Genomic DNA, 18,271 nt, shown 5'->3' on the forward strand with positions numbered 1-18,271 from the left:
GGTGTAAAAAAAGTTCATGAACATTAGGTAAATTTAATATTTCATAAACAATTTGTTTTCCTCCTTTCTATGGTCTGTATAGATAATCGAGATTTATTTATTAGTGGAGATGCCAATATGTACTTCTAGTATTATAGTCTTTAAGATACCTGAGATTTTTCATTAGTGGAGATGTCAAATGCACTTTTAATATATTGTTATGGTCTGTAAGACAACTGAGATTCATTATTAGTGGAGATGCCAAGTATACTTATAGTATTACACAACTGAGATTTGTCATTATCCAGAGAGCTGAAAAAACTTCAACTCTGCCGAGAGTAGAACGAGCAACCTCCAGAATACAGGCCAAGTATGAGACGCACTCAGTCAAGGAGGTTGCTTGGTACGACCACCCGTACCGCTTTCAAATAGAAAGGTTTGTACTGTTAGGCTGAACTCATGTGAAATAAACATAATAAATTTCCTATTTTATATTAATTTAATCAACAGATTCCTCTAGTGAAGTGTAAATGAGGTAGGCTTTCTTATAATTTGCACTTATAAATCTCCAGAGCAAAATTAATTCAAAGACACAACGTTGTATCTCTAGTTCTAGACTGTCTAGAGTCTAGAAAGACCGCTAATGTAATGTAATTTAGAATATACCACAAAGATATTATTATAAAAATATTTCTCATAGGTACCTTTCTTATATTTCTGAACGCAAGTCTGTACTTCAGTCGGACCTTAACAAGCCCAAAAGTGGTTACGATGATTTTCTTTGATGGATTGAATTGGAACTTACTATCTCTTTGACGATAGTTTCCTAGTAGCATATAATTTGTACTTAATACATATGGAGTGAGTTCTTCAATTGAATAACTAGTGATACCCTTTGGTAGAAGTTCTGCCTTTTCAAGTAACTTAATTACAATTAGAGTCTTTAGACCAGGGGTTCTCAACCTTTTAGAATTGGCGGACCACTATTGATAAACCAAAAATCTCGCGGACCACTTGAGATTATGTATGTATATGCAATCAATTGTACATTGTACACGCTAATGTGACAATGGGTATGTATCATTGCTTCAATTTCAAGGTCACAAATGCAATCGTTGATAAGAGCGGAGTTAGGAGGAGCACGTTGTATGAAAAGAGGAAAGATTTTTTTTTTTCTTTCTTAGGGGTATGTTATATAAAATAGAGACACGATGACTTTTTCCTTACTCACCTCTCGCGGACCACCTGAAACCTTCTCGCGGACCACTAGTGGTCCACGGACCATAGGTTAAGAATGGCTGCTTTAGACAAACAGCCTATTCAAAGAAGTCATGTATAAACGTGTTTTAATGATGAGTTCCAAAGTCACAGTTCCTCACTTTAAGTAACTAAATTTCTACGTAGCTCTATTAATGTGGGAAATATTGGCTAAAAGGTAAAGCCAAAACGTTTACGGATAGAGTCAGAAGAGAAATATGCTAATTTCAGACTCCTTCCCTTGTCTCCTTTCTTGTCCTCACTCCCCATCTCTTTACCTCCTTCTTCCTTTGTCCTAGTCATTTCTATATCTATCTTTGTCTTCCCCCTTTTCCACACCTCTCTCTTACCTACTCTCTCAAGTGTGGTAGCTTCCCAGGGTTGTTATTCAATTAATAATTCACCTGAGAGTAATATTTCCTATCATAATAGGCTTTCCCTTACCCTTCATTCCTAGACAAGGGATCAAAACGGCATAATGGGAAAGTGGAGGGGGTAAGAAAGATAGGTATAGAAATTATTAGTAGAAGGATAGGTAAAGGGTAAGAAAGGAAAAGAGAGTAGAAAATTACAGGAAGAGAAAGTAGAGGAATTTAACCCCCACACTCCTCACCCGCTCTTACAAAGCGCTGGGAACTTATCACATATGCCCGCGTGCTCTCCTGAAAAATCTACATTTTCAGGCTAAACTCAGGTGCATCATAATTAAAGTGCTATCCATGGGGGGTGACAAGAGGGTGGGAGGGGGGAGGAGGTAAGGAGGAATAGGAAAATCAATGCTGCAGCATAAAGCCTGTGTGCGCATGACGCGAAACATTTGATGCCTTGTGTTTGTGAAGAGCGTATCTCCTCTCTAGCAGCTTTTCCGAAACTACACAGAGTTTGTTCTACCTCCTCTTCTCCAGGTTTTCTCTCTAACTTTCCATTTTCCCATCAGCTCTGATCGCTTTCGTATCGTACGGATAAATACGCGAGGAAGGTGGGATAAATGCGGGGATGTTTACGCTCTTCCTCCCAGAGAGTGGTGAAGAGTATAATGATGTGCTGCTTTTGTTTTGTCCCTTTTCCCCCATTTTCCTTACTTTCCCCCTTCTTCTTCCTCTGCTACGTTCTTTTCCTTCCCTCCAGCAATGACAGGTTTAGCGTAAGGGACAAGGTACTCAGGGAGTTGGGATTAGCTCTCTACACATCTATACGTTGAAATTAGCTTGGCAGATGTATGTTTTACTCTATTTTTATTTTATTTATTTATTATTATGTTTTACACCTTTTGCTTTTGTTGCATTGTTGTCTTACATTGTCTTATCACTTGGGACTAGATAAATTCTTGCTATACTGCTACAGAATCACGAGCAATACGAGTACCTACATCCTGGCTTATGTTTCTTGTTCATACATTAGGAAAAGAAAACTGGAGATGTGAGCCCGTCAGTCAACCTGTTAGACTACTGGTCCCATATGATTGAGATAAATGAGATAGTTTGAATGAGATGCCTTGAAAAGCATCGAGTGCAAAAGTTAGTTCGACAAAGGATTAAAAATTACTAGATTTGAAGTTGTTGGAGGGTGATCTAGAGCGTACGTGTAACAATGAAATCCTTCTGAAATAAATGTGTAAAAGCTCGTAAGTAATAAATACTACGAGTGAAAACTTTGTTAGTCCGTACGGAAAAAGCGTTCGTACGTCAGGTGCGGAAATTTGTGGGCATCTTGCACGGAAATAAAATTCAAAACAGTGCACGATAGCTGAACGCTGGAGCTGCGCAATGCAGTTGTGTTTCTACCGTCGTGCGAGGAGGTTGTGTACCGCGGCACACGATGTGATCTTTTGTTTTCGTTTTGGAGAGTTCGGGAGCCAAGTTCCCCTAAGTGAAGTGAAGCAGCCCCCCTTAATAAAATGGCCTCGGTCGCCGCTTGGTTGCCCTTTGCTCGTGCGGCGGCCATCGGTTGGGTGCCTATCGCTACGCACCCTCTGCCGCCTCCCCCAATACCTAAAGATAGAAGGAAAGCAGATGACGAAAAGCTGCTCATAAATGTTTCCGGGCGACGGTTTGAGACCTGGCGGAACACATTGGAGAAATATCCTGACTCTCTGCTGGGATCTAACGAGCGAGAGTTCTTTTATGATGAGGATAGTAAGGAATATTTCTTTGACCGAGATCCTGATATCTTCCGACACATATTGAATTACTACAGGACAGGAAAGTTACATTATCCTAAACATGAATGTCTCACAAGCTATGATGAGGAGCTAGCGTTCTTCGGGATTCTGCCAGATGTGATAGGAGACTGTTGTTATGAGGATTATAGAGACAGAAAACGAGAGAATGCAGAAAGACTCATGGATGACAAGTTGTCTGAGAACGGTGACCAAAATCTTCCTCAATTAACAAATATCAGGCAGAAAATGTGGCGAGCTTTTGAAAATCCACATACAAGTACCGCGGCCCTCGTGTTTTATTACGTGACCGGGTTCTTCATTGCTGTATCTGTGATGGCTAACGTAGTGGAGACTGTACCTTGTGGGCATAGACCTGGGAGGGCAGGCTCGTTACCGTGTGGGGAGAGGTACAAGATTGTGTTCTTCTGTCTGGACACGGCTTGTGTTATGATATTCACTGCCGAGTATCTCCTACGTCTATTTGCTGCACCAGACCGATGTAAATTCGTCCGCAGTGTGATGAGCATTATAGATGTGGTAGCCATCTTACCGTACTATATCGGACTTGGCATCACAGACAACGATGATGTCTCTGGTGCATTTGTTACGCTTAGAGTTTTTAGGGTTTTTAGAATATTTAAGTTTTCCAGACACTCCCAGGGTCTCAGGATATTAGGTTATACTCTGAAGTCTTGCGCCTCAGAACTCGGTTTTCTTGTGTTCTCGCTTGCTATGGCGATTATCATCTTTGCCACCGTTATGTTCTACGCTGAGAAAAATGTCGACGGTACGAACTTCACATCCATTCCAGCAGCTTTCTGGTACACGATAGTGACCATGACAACGCTAGGGTAAGTCACAACAAAACGTTTCAACTTAATTTCTATTAACAGAGTCAGATAGTGAGAGCTCTTTACTATGCCAGTCTTGTTTGCTTGGAAATGTAAATGTTTGAGTGTCAAAATAAACACGAATTTCCTCGTAAAACGAGGCTTTGAAATACAAGGCAAGAAGTAAATAATTTCAATTTAAGTACTAGGGAAAATTTTCAAAGACCTAGATTCAAACGAAGGCTTTAAATTACACCAATCGAGTCTCATTTCTGTCTCAAAGAAAAACATTAAGACCATATTGGTGTAGTTTCGACTGGTGGTTGACCCGTCCTTTGTACGGGACCACCACACACACATCCACCACACACATCCACCACGCACACACCACACCCACCCACCACACACACACACACCACCCACCAAACACACACACCACCCATCACACACACACACGGTCGTGCTACGTGCTCCCTAACATGTCCCACAGAGCAGCATAATAGGCATAACTTTGAACCGCCGCCATTTTGAATCAGGATGAAATGTGACAGTTTTAAGTAGCCTATTTTACCCCGAGTCCTCTTCTTAACAACCAAAAATTTCATCAAAATCGGTCGAGCCGTTTTCTCGTAAAAAGAGGACAACCAAAGATCTATTTAGCGTGACAGACAGACATACACACATACAGACAGACAGACAGAATTTTTTTAATGTGATTTTTGGAATCGTGGATGCATAAGGAGTAAGAATAACTAAAAATTTCACGATTCTAAGCAAAGTACAGACAAATCTACAATTTTATTTAAATATAGATCTCACTATTTGAATTAAACTTAAGCTAAAGCAATAATAATCATGTGAACGTTCATTCTATGTATAGTATCTAAAAATATTCACGAAAACACACTCACTAAAATAACGCAATATGAAAAACAAAAATATTATCTCACAAACAGCATAATTCAATCCGCTTTTTTTATATTATTCAGCGTTAGAGCATCTTCACTGGCATTGGAGGAGACTTTGTTTGGGACGAGACGTAGTAATTATGGATGTTGATTGCGTCCCAATATTTGCCAAAGCAATGTGTTATGTGTTCTTGTCAGATAGGTAATAAGATAGGTTATTACAATCTAGCAACACCATATTTATGACACAATGTATTACAAGTTGATATATTACTACAGGAGATAATAAATTATGACACTGGAAAATAACGTAATAAGAGCAAAAAATATTAGGTTCCTTCTGACATCCAAAGAGTAGGTTTTTGAGAGCTAACTCAAGAAATATGACATCTCCACCAATGTGCATTAGTGGAGATGCCTGATTTGCAAATTTCGATACTTAATGAAGTGTCTAGGACTAGTCTACTTTTGAATACTGGACTAAGTTTCTAAGTTTGAAAATATCATCATCGTATAAGTTATACGATTAAAAACATAATTATGAATACATCAACTACTTTTGAATGATAGTAATTAGTGTAATACTAATTAAATTACCTACCTATCTCCAATTGGATAAAAAATGTAATAATAATATTAATATACGTTGCTCGCGAAGCAAACGTCCCAACTGACATCCATTCAATTACATTCCATACTGTCTTGAGATGCCAATACGTCCCAAGAGTCATCTTGAACGGCAAAAACGCCGTCCCAAACGGAATCAACCCTTTGCAAGAGCAAAAAATTCAAATTTAATTTTATCTCGCAAAAAAATCATAAAGTACAAGATGGCATGATAATAATCTTGCGTATGTACCGCAGTGCATTCACAGTTCCATATATGTCGATAGAAAAGTGTTGATGAAGCGTTGGAAGGAAGTTGGAGAAAAATACCTTTGGTGGAGGCGAGATATTCCAGATAAGGTTGGAAAGTTAAATTTAGGGCTAAAAAGGGAATTCAAATTCGCTCTTTGTACTCCACACTTCGCAGAAGATGTCACCTCGCTGAAGATGTCAAGTTGGATTTGCTAATACTACTAATGGCTATTTTCGGCAGGGGAAAAATGTAAATGTTTGGAAAACTTAGTCCTAAAAGGGTTACAGTATCACGTAGATACAAATCAAATGAATTCACAATGAAATCTATCAAGTCAAAGAATCCTAACACATATTGGACGCAAAGTGTTTTAACCCTGAATCTAGTGTCTGATGTTTTTGTTAGGAAAGCAATTTTATGTGATACTTATGTAATCAGAAGAATATAGCTTCCGTGTACATAAAAAAATTGGAACACATTTCCAAGATTGTTTCACAAAGATAAGATTGATATTGACGAAATATGTTATATCTAGATGCTAAGATGAGATTAGGAAATGCAATGTAAGAATGGCTGGCTTTGGAAAAAATCGGAATATGTATTCAAGTATTGTTATTCAGGCAACTGTTTGTTGAAAACGTAGGTACGTTGAGATTAGAATGAATACCTACAAATTCAATAATAACTCGTTCGTGCGACCATACAATTTACACATGATATATACCCTGGCTGTCAGTCGTCAAAATAAAAGGTTTCTGTTATTAAGTGACCGTCACTAACTAGTATATTTTTCATGGAATAATAGGGCTTATAGTAATAGTGTTTGCAGCGGTAGTCTACTGATATTATTGTGGTCAATTGTTGACGGTAGAATTCCATACTTCGGCTGAGATTGAACCCATATCCTCCTCATCCCACTTGGCCACTATGCCACCTCCATACACACAATCGCAAACATGATATCCTAACTTCTCTTTGTAATTATTTATCCATTTCACATTGTCACAAGGAATCAATAGACTGTTTTTTTACATGTCAGAAAATATAATCTCTTATAAATCCTTTAAGTGCCCGGCTATAAAGAACATAATATATTTATTAAGGAACAACAATAGCCTTGTCATTATTATTATTATTATTATTATTCAAGGTGGAAAAAAAACATAGGAAATCAAGAGGAGAAAAGAAAGATCATCACAAATATGGGGGTGGCATACATTTCCCTCCTTCCTCCTCCAAACTCCCCTTGGTAATTTGTTCAACTTCCCTTCTTTTTCCCTCTAGTCGGCTCCTGAGACTCCATAGGCTGGGAATAAATTGGGACCACTACGCAAGGAGCAGTATGCTTTGAACTTTCCCCAAAGCGTCATTCCCCGTATTGAGATTTTTTTTTTCTCTCTTTACTCTGCGTTGCAATGTTGCCAAGTGCTCTGTTTTGAATACTCACAGTTTATATTTGGGGAAGGAAATTCGTATTTTATGTATATGAGATATTTATTTAGGACAGAAGATTTTGTAAAGAAAAAAAATGTTAGTTTAAGCAAAGCTTTTACAAATGTCCAGCTTGATGCTACTAAACATTATGTCGCTGTTGACAAAGTCCTCACGAGGTTGAGTGTACAGAGTCCAGGTATACCAACGAAATCCAGGAACAAATTCGAAAAACATCGACCCCGTCCAGAAAGGCAACCGGGATAAATGCTTTCGTATTAGAAAAACACCTATTAAAGTGAGAATTATTTTGTTTACCAAAATACCTGTTCGTCATTCGAATAAGAAAAATCAAAATTTTGTGAACTTGACCCAAAGAAACAATATCCAATAATACGCATTTTACGTCATAATACTCAAGTATTTCATCCTCTTTTCGAAGAAATACTTAGATATCGTTTAAAACTTGAAGAACTTTTCTGAAAATCATTCCTTTGTCCCCGTAACACCTTTCAATTTGAAACGCGGGGTGTAGTAATTATTATTGTTGTTGTTTTATTTTTAGAATAACGCGTCCAAAATTCAATGGCACTCATTGGTATAAATTTAATTTTAAATTTGAAAAATATATATTCCATGAAATATATATATATAGTTCCAGTGCAGGCTTGACCTCCACATTATATTTATATTCGTCTATATTCATGATATTATCTAATCTCATGGTATCTAATCTTTTTGATACAATGTTTTATTAATATTACTTAGATTGAATACGACAATTGATATTGTAAACAAATTTTGTAATAGAGATTGAAGATAGAGGTGTGCCTACAAGAGATTTTGAATGGGGTTTGGAAAATAGCAATAAAAGTAGACTAAAATAAGAAAAGCAAAAAAGGCACTCTTAAAGTCTACACTATACACTTATGCACTTCTTGCTGCTCCTCTGAAATGCAACAGACTAATAGAAAGCTAAAGTTCAATAGGTATTAACCTTTGAATATTTTAGCATGATGTATTTCCCTCATCAGCAAATTATAAAACCGACATTTTTTTAAAATCTTTCTTTCAAATTTATTCATCTATGAGGAAGCACGCGATCTATATGTGTGAACTTTTAAACTTTTCCTGGGGACGTTGTAGAAATGCAGCTGTTTTATTTTTTGTCAAATCCAGGGGAAGTATCTACCAATTTGTTTTAGAAATAGTTCAATAAGTACAAGTGCTTGTTTTATAAATCTATATTAAAAAATATAGGTAGGTACATAGGTACTTTGTACTTGTAACACTAGTGAGCTCCAATTAAATCATAAAATAATAAATGATCAAACAATCAAGTTCTTTTATTTCATCTCGATCAAAAACGTAGATCTCAAATGATCATTAAATTGTAAGGTTACCTTCATTTTCTAAAATGCACAAACAGAGGCTAGAACTTTCTTTGTTGTTACATCAACTAATAAGCTGAGAGTGTTACGAAATGCCTTATATGTCGTACCAGCTCTAAAAGAAGCGGATGTGACATAGTTTTAGATTTCGTTTCAGATTTTTGCAGTAGAAAATGAAATCCCATGTTGTACCCATGTCGTATAGGTGTGTTCATTTTGAATGAAAGTGTTGGATTGATAGCATTCCAAGGAAAGAGAAATGTGTTCAATTCATTAAAGAAGAAAGATGTAGGCTATTTAGAAATGCGTAAAACAAACATCATTACAAACCATGTGAGAATCTCTACAATGTTCTACATTTCAGAAACTAGTTGAAAGTTTTCCCTTCAAAACTTAACACAAGTTCCTACAATATTGAAAAATAATGAAATCCTTATTTGTTCAAATAATAGATTCGGTATTATGATAAATAATAGATAGAGAGCCATTCAATGAAAATAATATACGTACACATATAAAATGTTTGTAGAGATAGAATCAGATCATGGTAATTTCTCTAGTTTTAGTAAGTACCTAATTGGGATAACATTACTCTTTGAAGCATTTAGATTTTCAGAGGCGAATGTTTTATTGATAACAAAGTTTAATGTTGTTGTAGGTATTAAGTTCATATTTCCATTTCATTTAAGGATTGTTTCCATTACAGGAACAGGAAAATATAACACTACCAACCGGCACTGGAGGAAAAATAGAAAACTAGGAACTGGTTTTCGTAATCAATAAATGAAATTAAAATCACCAAAAATTAATGACGATGAAATTTCTTTATGCTAATATTTTCCTTCTTAATTAACCAGGCTAGAATGAAGGAAATTATTTTTCTTGAAATACCTAGCTATTTCTGAAACATATTCGTGAAGATACAACTTCCCATTGGCATAGAGTGCCATAGACAGACCATGAACTCATATACTTACCTAAAATCTGCATTGATTAAAAAGTATTTTACAAGATACAAATACGAGTGTACAACATTCTATGTGTATCATTTCCCAGTGGGAAACATGTTCTATATCTCTCAACTGTGGTAGGTACCCATATTTCTTTCTACCTTTTCATCACTTCAGATAGGACAAAGTCCACATCTTTGCTTACCAAACGAAGACTTTAACCTCTCCTTGTTCTTGTATGTTCCAGGTACGGTGATATGGTCCCGGAGACCATAGCCGGGAAAATAGTGGGGGGTGTTTGCTCCCTAAGCGGGGTGTTGGTCATAGCTCTTCCAGTACCAGTCATTGTCTCTAACTTTAGCCGAATCTACCATCAGAACCAACGGGCCGACAAGCGAAAAGCACAGAGGGTAAGTTCTTACGTTTACTTTTATTTATTTTTATTTGTATAAGTATCCGTACGTACTAATTTACATTTATAATAATTAATTTTAAAGGTTTCCTCAGACTAGACTTAGAGTACGCTTTTTGATTACAAATGGTTACATTTGGTCTAGGAGAACACTAAAACTTTTGTAGATATTTTGTTAAACTTTAAACTGACACTGGCCCTTTTAGAGTTTCTTTTTTCCAAAAGTATGGATGGCTTCATTAGAGAATATTTCAAATTCAGATACATTAGTTAGACTACCTGCATAGGTGCAAAGATTCCCTTTTTGCCAGGAGTTCTAATAGGGTTCCAAAAACAAAGAGAATGACCTCTTTGTATCCCCCATTCCTTTCTTCTAGTTACGAGTGTTTTCTTCAGTCTTCGAGCTTACACGTCAGTTGTTCTATGTACTCTGCTGTCAAATACACATCCTTCGCAAACATCTTACACCCAAGGGCTTCGTCCTTTACTTTAAGGGTTTCCACGTCCATTACCAAGTCAAACAGGTATGGATAAGACAAGTCTTCTTGGTGCTACATCACTAACAGGGATATACACTGTTTTTCTAATCTTTGTATGAAGTCATACGTCTCCTGCATTATTGTTACAAGACTTCTCAGGGGATATTTTCTTTCACATGCAAAACTTCATAATTCTTCACGTGACACGGATTTATTTCTTCACGACACACTTTTCCTGATATTAATTTTTCATAATCTTGGAGTGAAGTCTGCTACACCATCTTTCCAGCATGAATCAGAACTGTTCTTCCATTTGTCTTTCTTTACACAGTCTCTAAAGACTTTTTTACACGTTCTGAAAACTTGTGTGGCACATAACCTGACAATGTAACTGACATAGCAGTCATGGCTGCTGGGATGAAGGAGCTTTTCAGTCTCCTCCTAGCAGTATGTATGAGCAAGCCAATCTATTTTACTTTTGCAGAATGAAGAAAGTTCATTTAAATTTCACTTTACATCTACGAGTATGCTAGGCTTTTTTCTATGTGGATAAAATGCTTCCTTCTTTCTTCAGATATTTATTTCTTGAGGCTCAGGTATCTACCTACCTACTTTTTGACCTTGACTTTTCACTATTCTGCAGTTCTTTCAGGATTTCGTCAGGTATTCTATTTTTATCTTGATCATAACCTTCACCCTATTATCTCTCTCAGGGTCTGCAATTTGATTAAAATTAGCACGAGATTTTCTTCTTCCAGTTTCACATCACTCGTCATTCTTTCTCTAAATGTTTGACACTTCTGTTTTAATTTATTTTGTCCAACTCATCACCCACGCCATTTCTTCCGTTTTGTTTATATTAGTTTCTAATTTTCCGCTCTTTGACTTCCTCACTATCTCGTTTTTCGAATCGAAAGAATTGGCACTTTTCTTCATTTATGTTATTTTAGTTCTGGATAATTCTCCTGGATGCCATCTAACGTTCAAATTTATGTAGGCAGCATTAGTCGGACAATAGTAGCTTCATTTAGGCCATTTTCTCTTATTGTCAGTACTGTATAGGTACTTTTAATTGTGAGCCACATATTGCACTATATCTGTGCCACATTTTGGGTAATATCATCAGAAAACGTTTTCTCTTCTTCTTGTTCGTTATGGCCTTTATTATCTCTTATCAAATATACCTAGATTATCTCTTTTTTCCTTCGCTCTACGTATAAACGTATTATCTCTTGGGTTGTCCTTTTGAATTTTTAATATATAGCATTCAATGTAAACTGTACATCCTGGGGGTTTTGTATTGTAGTGATCAATACCGTTTCAGGAAATTGTGTCTTTCTCAAGATATCGCACTCGCATACAACAATTTTCTCTTTTTAAATTTGATCTGCTATCAATATTCATAGGTATACTAATGTTGTTATTCAAGTTCTTTGAATGCGTATTTTAATGGCAATGTACGTACTTTTATCTTTTTAATTTTTTTTTAGCTACCTATCGTGCTTTCAAAAATTCCCTTCTCTGGGTCCATTAAAAAAGGTCCTTATTGTAGGAATACATTTGATTTTTTTTTCTCCTTTTTCCCCAGAAGGAAAAGGTGCTTTTCTTTTCCAAGTACACTGGGTCCCAAAATAAGAAGAACGCTGCTATTTTTGTGTATTTTACATATACTAGGTACCTACCTCAAAAGGCAGGTTTATAATTTCGAGGTCGAAATTGATTGCTGTCTACAGGAGAAAGAGTTTGTATTGAGCTCTCACAAATCATAACACTGTTATTTATTTTGTTCAGCATGTGTTTGAAATATGACTCCTTCCGTACTACAAGCACGCAAACACCATGTCGGGATTTTCTTTTTTCCTTTGTCGCATCACATTTTCCTTTTTCGGATTTTGTTTTGAAAAATGAGCTCTTTCTCCCTTTTCTTTCTTTTTTGCTGAAGTCAGACTCTGATAACGTAGAGGTTTTGTCAAACCGCAGCAGTTTGGAAAGTAGGTAGATACTTTGGATTAATGTGCTGTTGTACCTTTTTTTCTTCTTCAAAATTTACAGCCCTATTTATTATACAACATTAAGATTTTAAATAGTAAGAAGGAGAAGAAATAGGTACATAGTTTTGCAGAAGATATCTATTACTGTTTGAAATACTACTAAATAAATATGATGAATTTGCTATAAACCAGACCGCATAAACTGAACAAGGGATGCAGAGTTCGCTTTTCAATAAATTTATCCATCATTTAAAATTTAATGAGAGCAAGTGACAGAAAATCGTAAAAAGGACATAAAAAACTGAACAATAGGCGAAGAAAAATAAAAATAATAATATAACAATGCCATTTAAATGTAAAAAGAAAAGAGTTAAATATTCAGTGTTCATGCTCTCTACCCTACCTCCTTGGTTGTCTCATCTTAAATTTCGAGTTTTATCGTTAGTCTGATATTTTGATGGGTTTTCATGTTTTATGAACACTAGGAGATATATAATGGTCTCATTCTTTAATGAGCACTAATTCTCCTGCCATTACAGTTTTCCAAAAGGATCTTCTTGAGAGAAAGTTCAAAAGTCGTTTTAGGTGTAATCTTCGGACTGAATAGATTGCTTTATCGTTTGGTATCTTCATAAAGTCATCTTCTATTACACGTGGGTAAGATAAAATATTAGTGGATGTGTCAAAAATACAACAAGCTAAGAGCGAGAGGAGGCTGGTAATTAGATAGGAGGAAAAGAAATAATTTCAATAGTATTTTGTGACGATTTCTTTCATCACTATGTTAAAGTTCATTGTTGGACTTGAACAACCAACCTCGATTTGTACAATAAGACTTCTAAGAGCTTTATAACTATGTAGGATATCATGTTATTTTTAATGTATGGGTTGAATGAATGTACATAAGAAAATTCAAACAATAAGTTGTACGAAACGATTGCAAATTAGAACCCACCACTTCAATACTCTACCCTTTTACCTTAACAAATGGAACGCAAATTTGTTAACACGAAACAATAAAATGATTCATGACTTAATAATTTCCGACCGAGTTCCAAAAATTCACGAAGTACTCTCATTAAACGCGTTCAAAAAGAAATAAGCGAAAATGTTTTCTTTTATGCTCATTACTTTCATGGTGTTCAATCGTATTTTGTATGGAAATACATTGTTCTAGATGGGTCTGATGTTTTCTTTGGCAAAAACTCGACTTCTCCGGGACAGAAAAAGAATCGCATTATTTGTCTTTGGAATGGCCTGATTGAAGTTGTTCGTTTAGGAAGAACATGTTCTGTTTGAAAGTATATGTTGGTCATCTTCTTGATTATTTCAAAAGAAGAATTACAATAAATACTTGAATAATAATGACATTCATGGACCTACCTAATTCTTCGGTCATCATAAGTACCTACTCATCTAGTCAGTCAATCAATACTGGGGCTACTAAAACAGTTTAAAAATAGAAAATACTTGTATGTAATACACACGTTAAATATAATTTTACTATAGCTCTAAAATTTACTTATGTATTTACTTACTGGTTTCTATTAAATAAGTACGTATATAGAAAATGCAAAGGGAATGTATGTGGTCTATATACTTACTGGTGAGTAAATAGGTAGGTAAATAGAAAATGCGAAGGGAATGAACTTATTATGCTGATTTATTATGAGTATAGTAGGTACCAAGTGAGTACCAAGTTTAGTACTATACAGGGCTATTCATTGGAGTAAAATTTCCAGAAAGAAAAAAAGAAAAGCACATCGAAATACCCCAATTATTCATAGTGTCGTGGATTAGTTTCTGCAGGTATATTGTGGTAAATTATAATCAGAAATTACGTTCTTGTGCAAATACCTGCCTCGGTGGCGTAGTGGTCAAGACGCTCGCCTGGTAATCAGGAGGGCGTGGGTTCGATCCCAGCCGAGGTATGGATTTTTAATTGTGTACATTGAGTTACAACCAATAAAGAATCTAAATAAATAATAGTAATCCATGAAGATTTATTTTACTTAAATTTCTTTTTCCTCCAGGATCGAGAATTTGTCGAGCTCGAAGTCCCGTACAACGGTCAAGCCAAACGACCTGGGTCTCCCTCTCCTCTTCTAAGTCCTTCCCATTCGGTGATAAGCACGGCGAACATATTCCAGTCCTGCTGTGGTCGGTGCTGTGGACAACGATATCAGGTGAGCCCCAAAGTCCTTGGTTCGCTGTTTTCGAAAATTTCAGACCTCGAAAATCCGATGCAATTTGGAAATGTGGCTGCATACTTGTTCCGCAAAATGTGACCTTTTTTGTTGCCAATCTTTATGGGCTTGTAAAGAGCATCCCTTCAACTACTGAGGTTACATCAGGTTTTACCCACCTTTTGCCGATTTGCCGATTTACACGGAACAAATAAATAAATAGATAAAATAAAATAAACTAAATTAAAATAAATGTGTGAGTGTGATTGTGTGAACCGCGAATGATACTGATTTTCAGCAACACGTAACATTTGCTAACGAGCATTCCTCCCGATACCAGCCTCTCTCAACGTTGCTTATCTTCAGTCATCCATGGTTACTTGATTGGAGATTGAAAAAAATCAATATTTCAACTGTTTTATGGAGATTCCAACCAGTTTATTGCCTTGCAAACTTTGAAAATTTCAAACATCCGCGTGTGAAGTTTTTTCTTCACTGATAGGTTTTACAAATATGGAGATGCTTGATATCCATAGAGACATTGTTTTTTCTGTGTTAGTTTTTGTATGTTGAAAAAATATCAATGATTTTTTTTTTTTTTGCTCTCTTTGAATTATGCTGAGGGTATTTTTTTATGTACTTTCACTTTATGGATAACTCTTGCGCAACGGACAAGTAGGCATCACGTGAGTTTCTGAAGATCCAACACCGCCCAATTGGATTTTTTTTTTTTTTTTTTTAATTTCAAAGAAGAATTTGTATTAAACAAAGCTAATCTATTCTAAAAGTCTAAATCGTAAATTATTTGTGGTGAAACTGAAAGCCTCTTCACAATTTACAGCAAAGATTTTGAAAAAACGTGAGGGACGTGAGATATTTTTTTCTTTTTTGTAAAGGACACGAAGAACTTTGAGTTGAACATGAGGCCACCCTGTACATGCAATTTGCAATAATGCATCCCAAGAAATCTGAGTGAATTATGACAAGTAGGTCCTAACTGCACTGTGATTATATTTTACATGCAGTTCTCATAGATATCCATGCTCAGTCTCCATTTTGCCTCTAATATTTGAATAGAGGTGTCTATGGTCTATGACTCATTGACAATATAATTTACTTGGCGAAAATTTCACAGATAATATTTACGTGTGGACTATTGCCTGCCGTATATAAAAGATGTGTCCACAGACAGATTTGTATGTGAAAATGTTTCTTTGGAAAAATTGCACTTTTTCTCACATATGAATACCTATATGTTCGTAATAAGGTATCTACCAGCTGAACTGAAATTTTATAAAAAGATACAGTCCATCGTAAATATTTTAAATTCAAAAGTTACGCTAAAATTAATTTATAATAGGGTATTAAAACTGATAATAATAACCTGGTAATAGTTACTAATTTGTATGGATAATTATAATAATGTAATATTATTATGAATTTTAAAACAACAGGATTGTACCTACCTACAATGTTCATGGTACTTGTGGTAGTATCATAAGTACCTACCTAATTCACAACAGCTTATAATCATCCGCTTTTCGGAACCAAACAAGAGAGGAAAGAACAATCATATTCCATTGAATGCATTTGAAATGTAGCACTTCAAATTTCCTGGTTAAATAAGGTATTTTCAGAATAATTCTTCTCTTGCTGCAATGGAAAATGTAGCACATCCACTAACAAAAAGAATTTTCTCTTCTTTCATTCTGCATTGGAAAGTTGAGCGTTGTGTGTTTTTGGCACATCCACTAAAAAGATCAATTCTCTCCTCTCATTAGAATTCTGTCCTTTTTCTGTCCAAGACTAATTCGCTCCTGTATTAGAAAGTTCTGTCCCTTTGGCACATCTACTAACCATATCACCGTCTCTTTCTCAAATAGGTGTCCAAAACTCCGCATACTTTTAACCTTCTAGATGAAGGTTAAAATAACAGTTATGAAAGTTCAAATTCTTCTGGTTTCTTTACCCTCTCCTCTCCCCTGCACACAACCTTCTCTCCATTTTCCTTCCCCATCCTCAATTTCAATAAAACGGCTTCTAATCATGAAACATTAAACAACATGCGACCTTTGGAACTAAGGGTCAGAAAAAAAAAAAAAAAAAAAAAAAAAAATACATTATCCTTGGAACTAAGGGTCAGAAAAAAAAAAAACATATCATTGATCCTGTTCGTATTTGTATTTCTATACCTCTACTATCGGACGTAGGGTTGAAAAGTTCCGATATAACAATTCCAATGAAAAGCCATTGCATGTCCAATTTAAGTAACCTCCTCCAAAATGTCACTATACAGATATAAAGCCCAGGAGAATCACTTGTGAAAACTGCATAATGAAATGTTTTGAACTTTCTAACACGCAACTTGAAACGAAAGGGGGAGAAATCCATTCAAAAAGTTTCTGACCGTAATACTAGTTTATTATGTAATGAGAACAGGGGGAATGTATTTTTTATGCACTCTATGTTTGGAATGATGGAATGTTTGTGTAATTGTGTATGTCGTTGCATTGTTTACGCTAGTAAATGAGTGGTGACTATATGAACAAATTGTTAAACATAATATTGTAAGTAGGTATGATATTATAATCATTCAATTATTATAGTCTACCTATCTCGTTGTAATAATAAAATGGTAGCGAGCTTACCTAAATAGGTAATAGTCATTTGGTCAAGAGCATTGATTTGGACTGAGTTCGAATCTCGGCAGGAACAGACTTTCTCTCTCCAGAAACTTAACTAATCACCAATATAGTTGTATATCCTTCAACTTTAACATGTATTTTCCTCTTCTGATTGCAGAAAGCCCGTCTAGCCCGGATCAGGATAGCCAAGGCCTCCTCAGGGGCAGCTTTCGTCAGCAAAAAGAAAGCTGCCGAAGCCAGAATGGCGGCTCAAGAATCAGGGTTGGAAATTGACGAGAACTATAGGGAGGAAGACATCTTTGAGATTCAACATCATCACTTGTTACGATGTCTGGAGAAGACGACGGTAAGTATGCAAAAGGCCTTGGTGAAGGAGGCTTTACCATTGGGTCTTTGTCATTTTGTTTGTATCAACTCTACAGAGTAAACTCTCCAACTTTGCACAGTAAACTCTCCAAAGATTAGCCAATATTGACTGTTTACTTATCTCTTCTAAACTTCTGCCCTTATTCTAGAACCCATAGTAGGCACAATGTTTCTTTATGAATGTCAGTGAAAGTTATAAGAATGTGGCAAAAGAATACCCACTTGACTCTAACAGAACTAGCAACGTTTACCACGTGTTTTTGATTTTTTTTTTTTTCATCTCTTATGTAGGTATTTAGATATAAAAAAAAATCTTAGATCATTGAAAATTACTATCTATCAATGAGATACCCATTCTCTTAAATTAGGAACCAAATATTATCAATCGCCAATAAAAGACCGGTTTGATAACACAGGAATCTGGGG

At 35.8% G+C, this 18,271-nt stretch overlaps 1 protein-coding gene across 1 annotated transcript; it reads left to right on the forward strand.

Annotated features, from left to right (window-relative positions):
• The first annotated feature begins 3,019 nt into the window (after positions 1-3,019).
• On the forward strand, positions 3,020-17,930 carry LOC103506541 (potassium voltage-gated channel protein Shal). Its single transcript, XM_026821570.1, has 3 exons — positions 3,020-4,248; positions 10,014-10,176; positions 17,637-17,930. The coding sequence occupies exons 1-3, from the start codon at positions 3,134-3,136 to the stop codon at positions 17,904-17,906; spliced, it is 1,548 nt and encodes a 515-aa protein (XP_026677371.1). The 5' UTR covers positions 3,020-3,133; the 3' UTR covers positions 17,907-17,930.
• The last annotated feature ends 341 nt before the right edge of the window (positions 17,931-18,271 follow it).

This window comes from Diaphorina citri, unplaced genomic scaffold (genome assembly GCF_000475195.1).
Source record: "Diaphorina citri unplaced genomic scaffold, Diaci psyllid genome assembly version 1.1 scaffold244, whole genome shotgun sequence".
NCBI classification, from domain to species: domain Eukaryota; kingdom Metazoa; phylum Arthropoda; class Insecta; order Hemiptera; family Psyllidae; genus Diaphorina; species Diaphorina citri.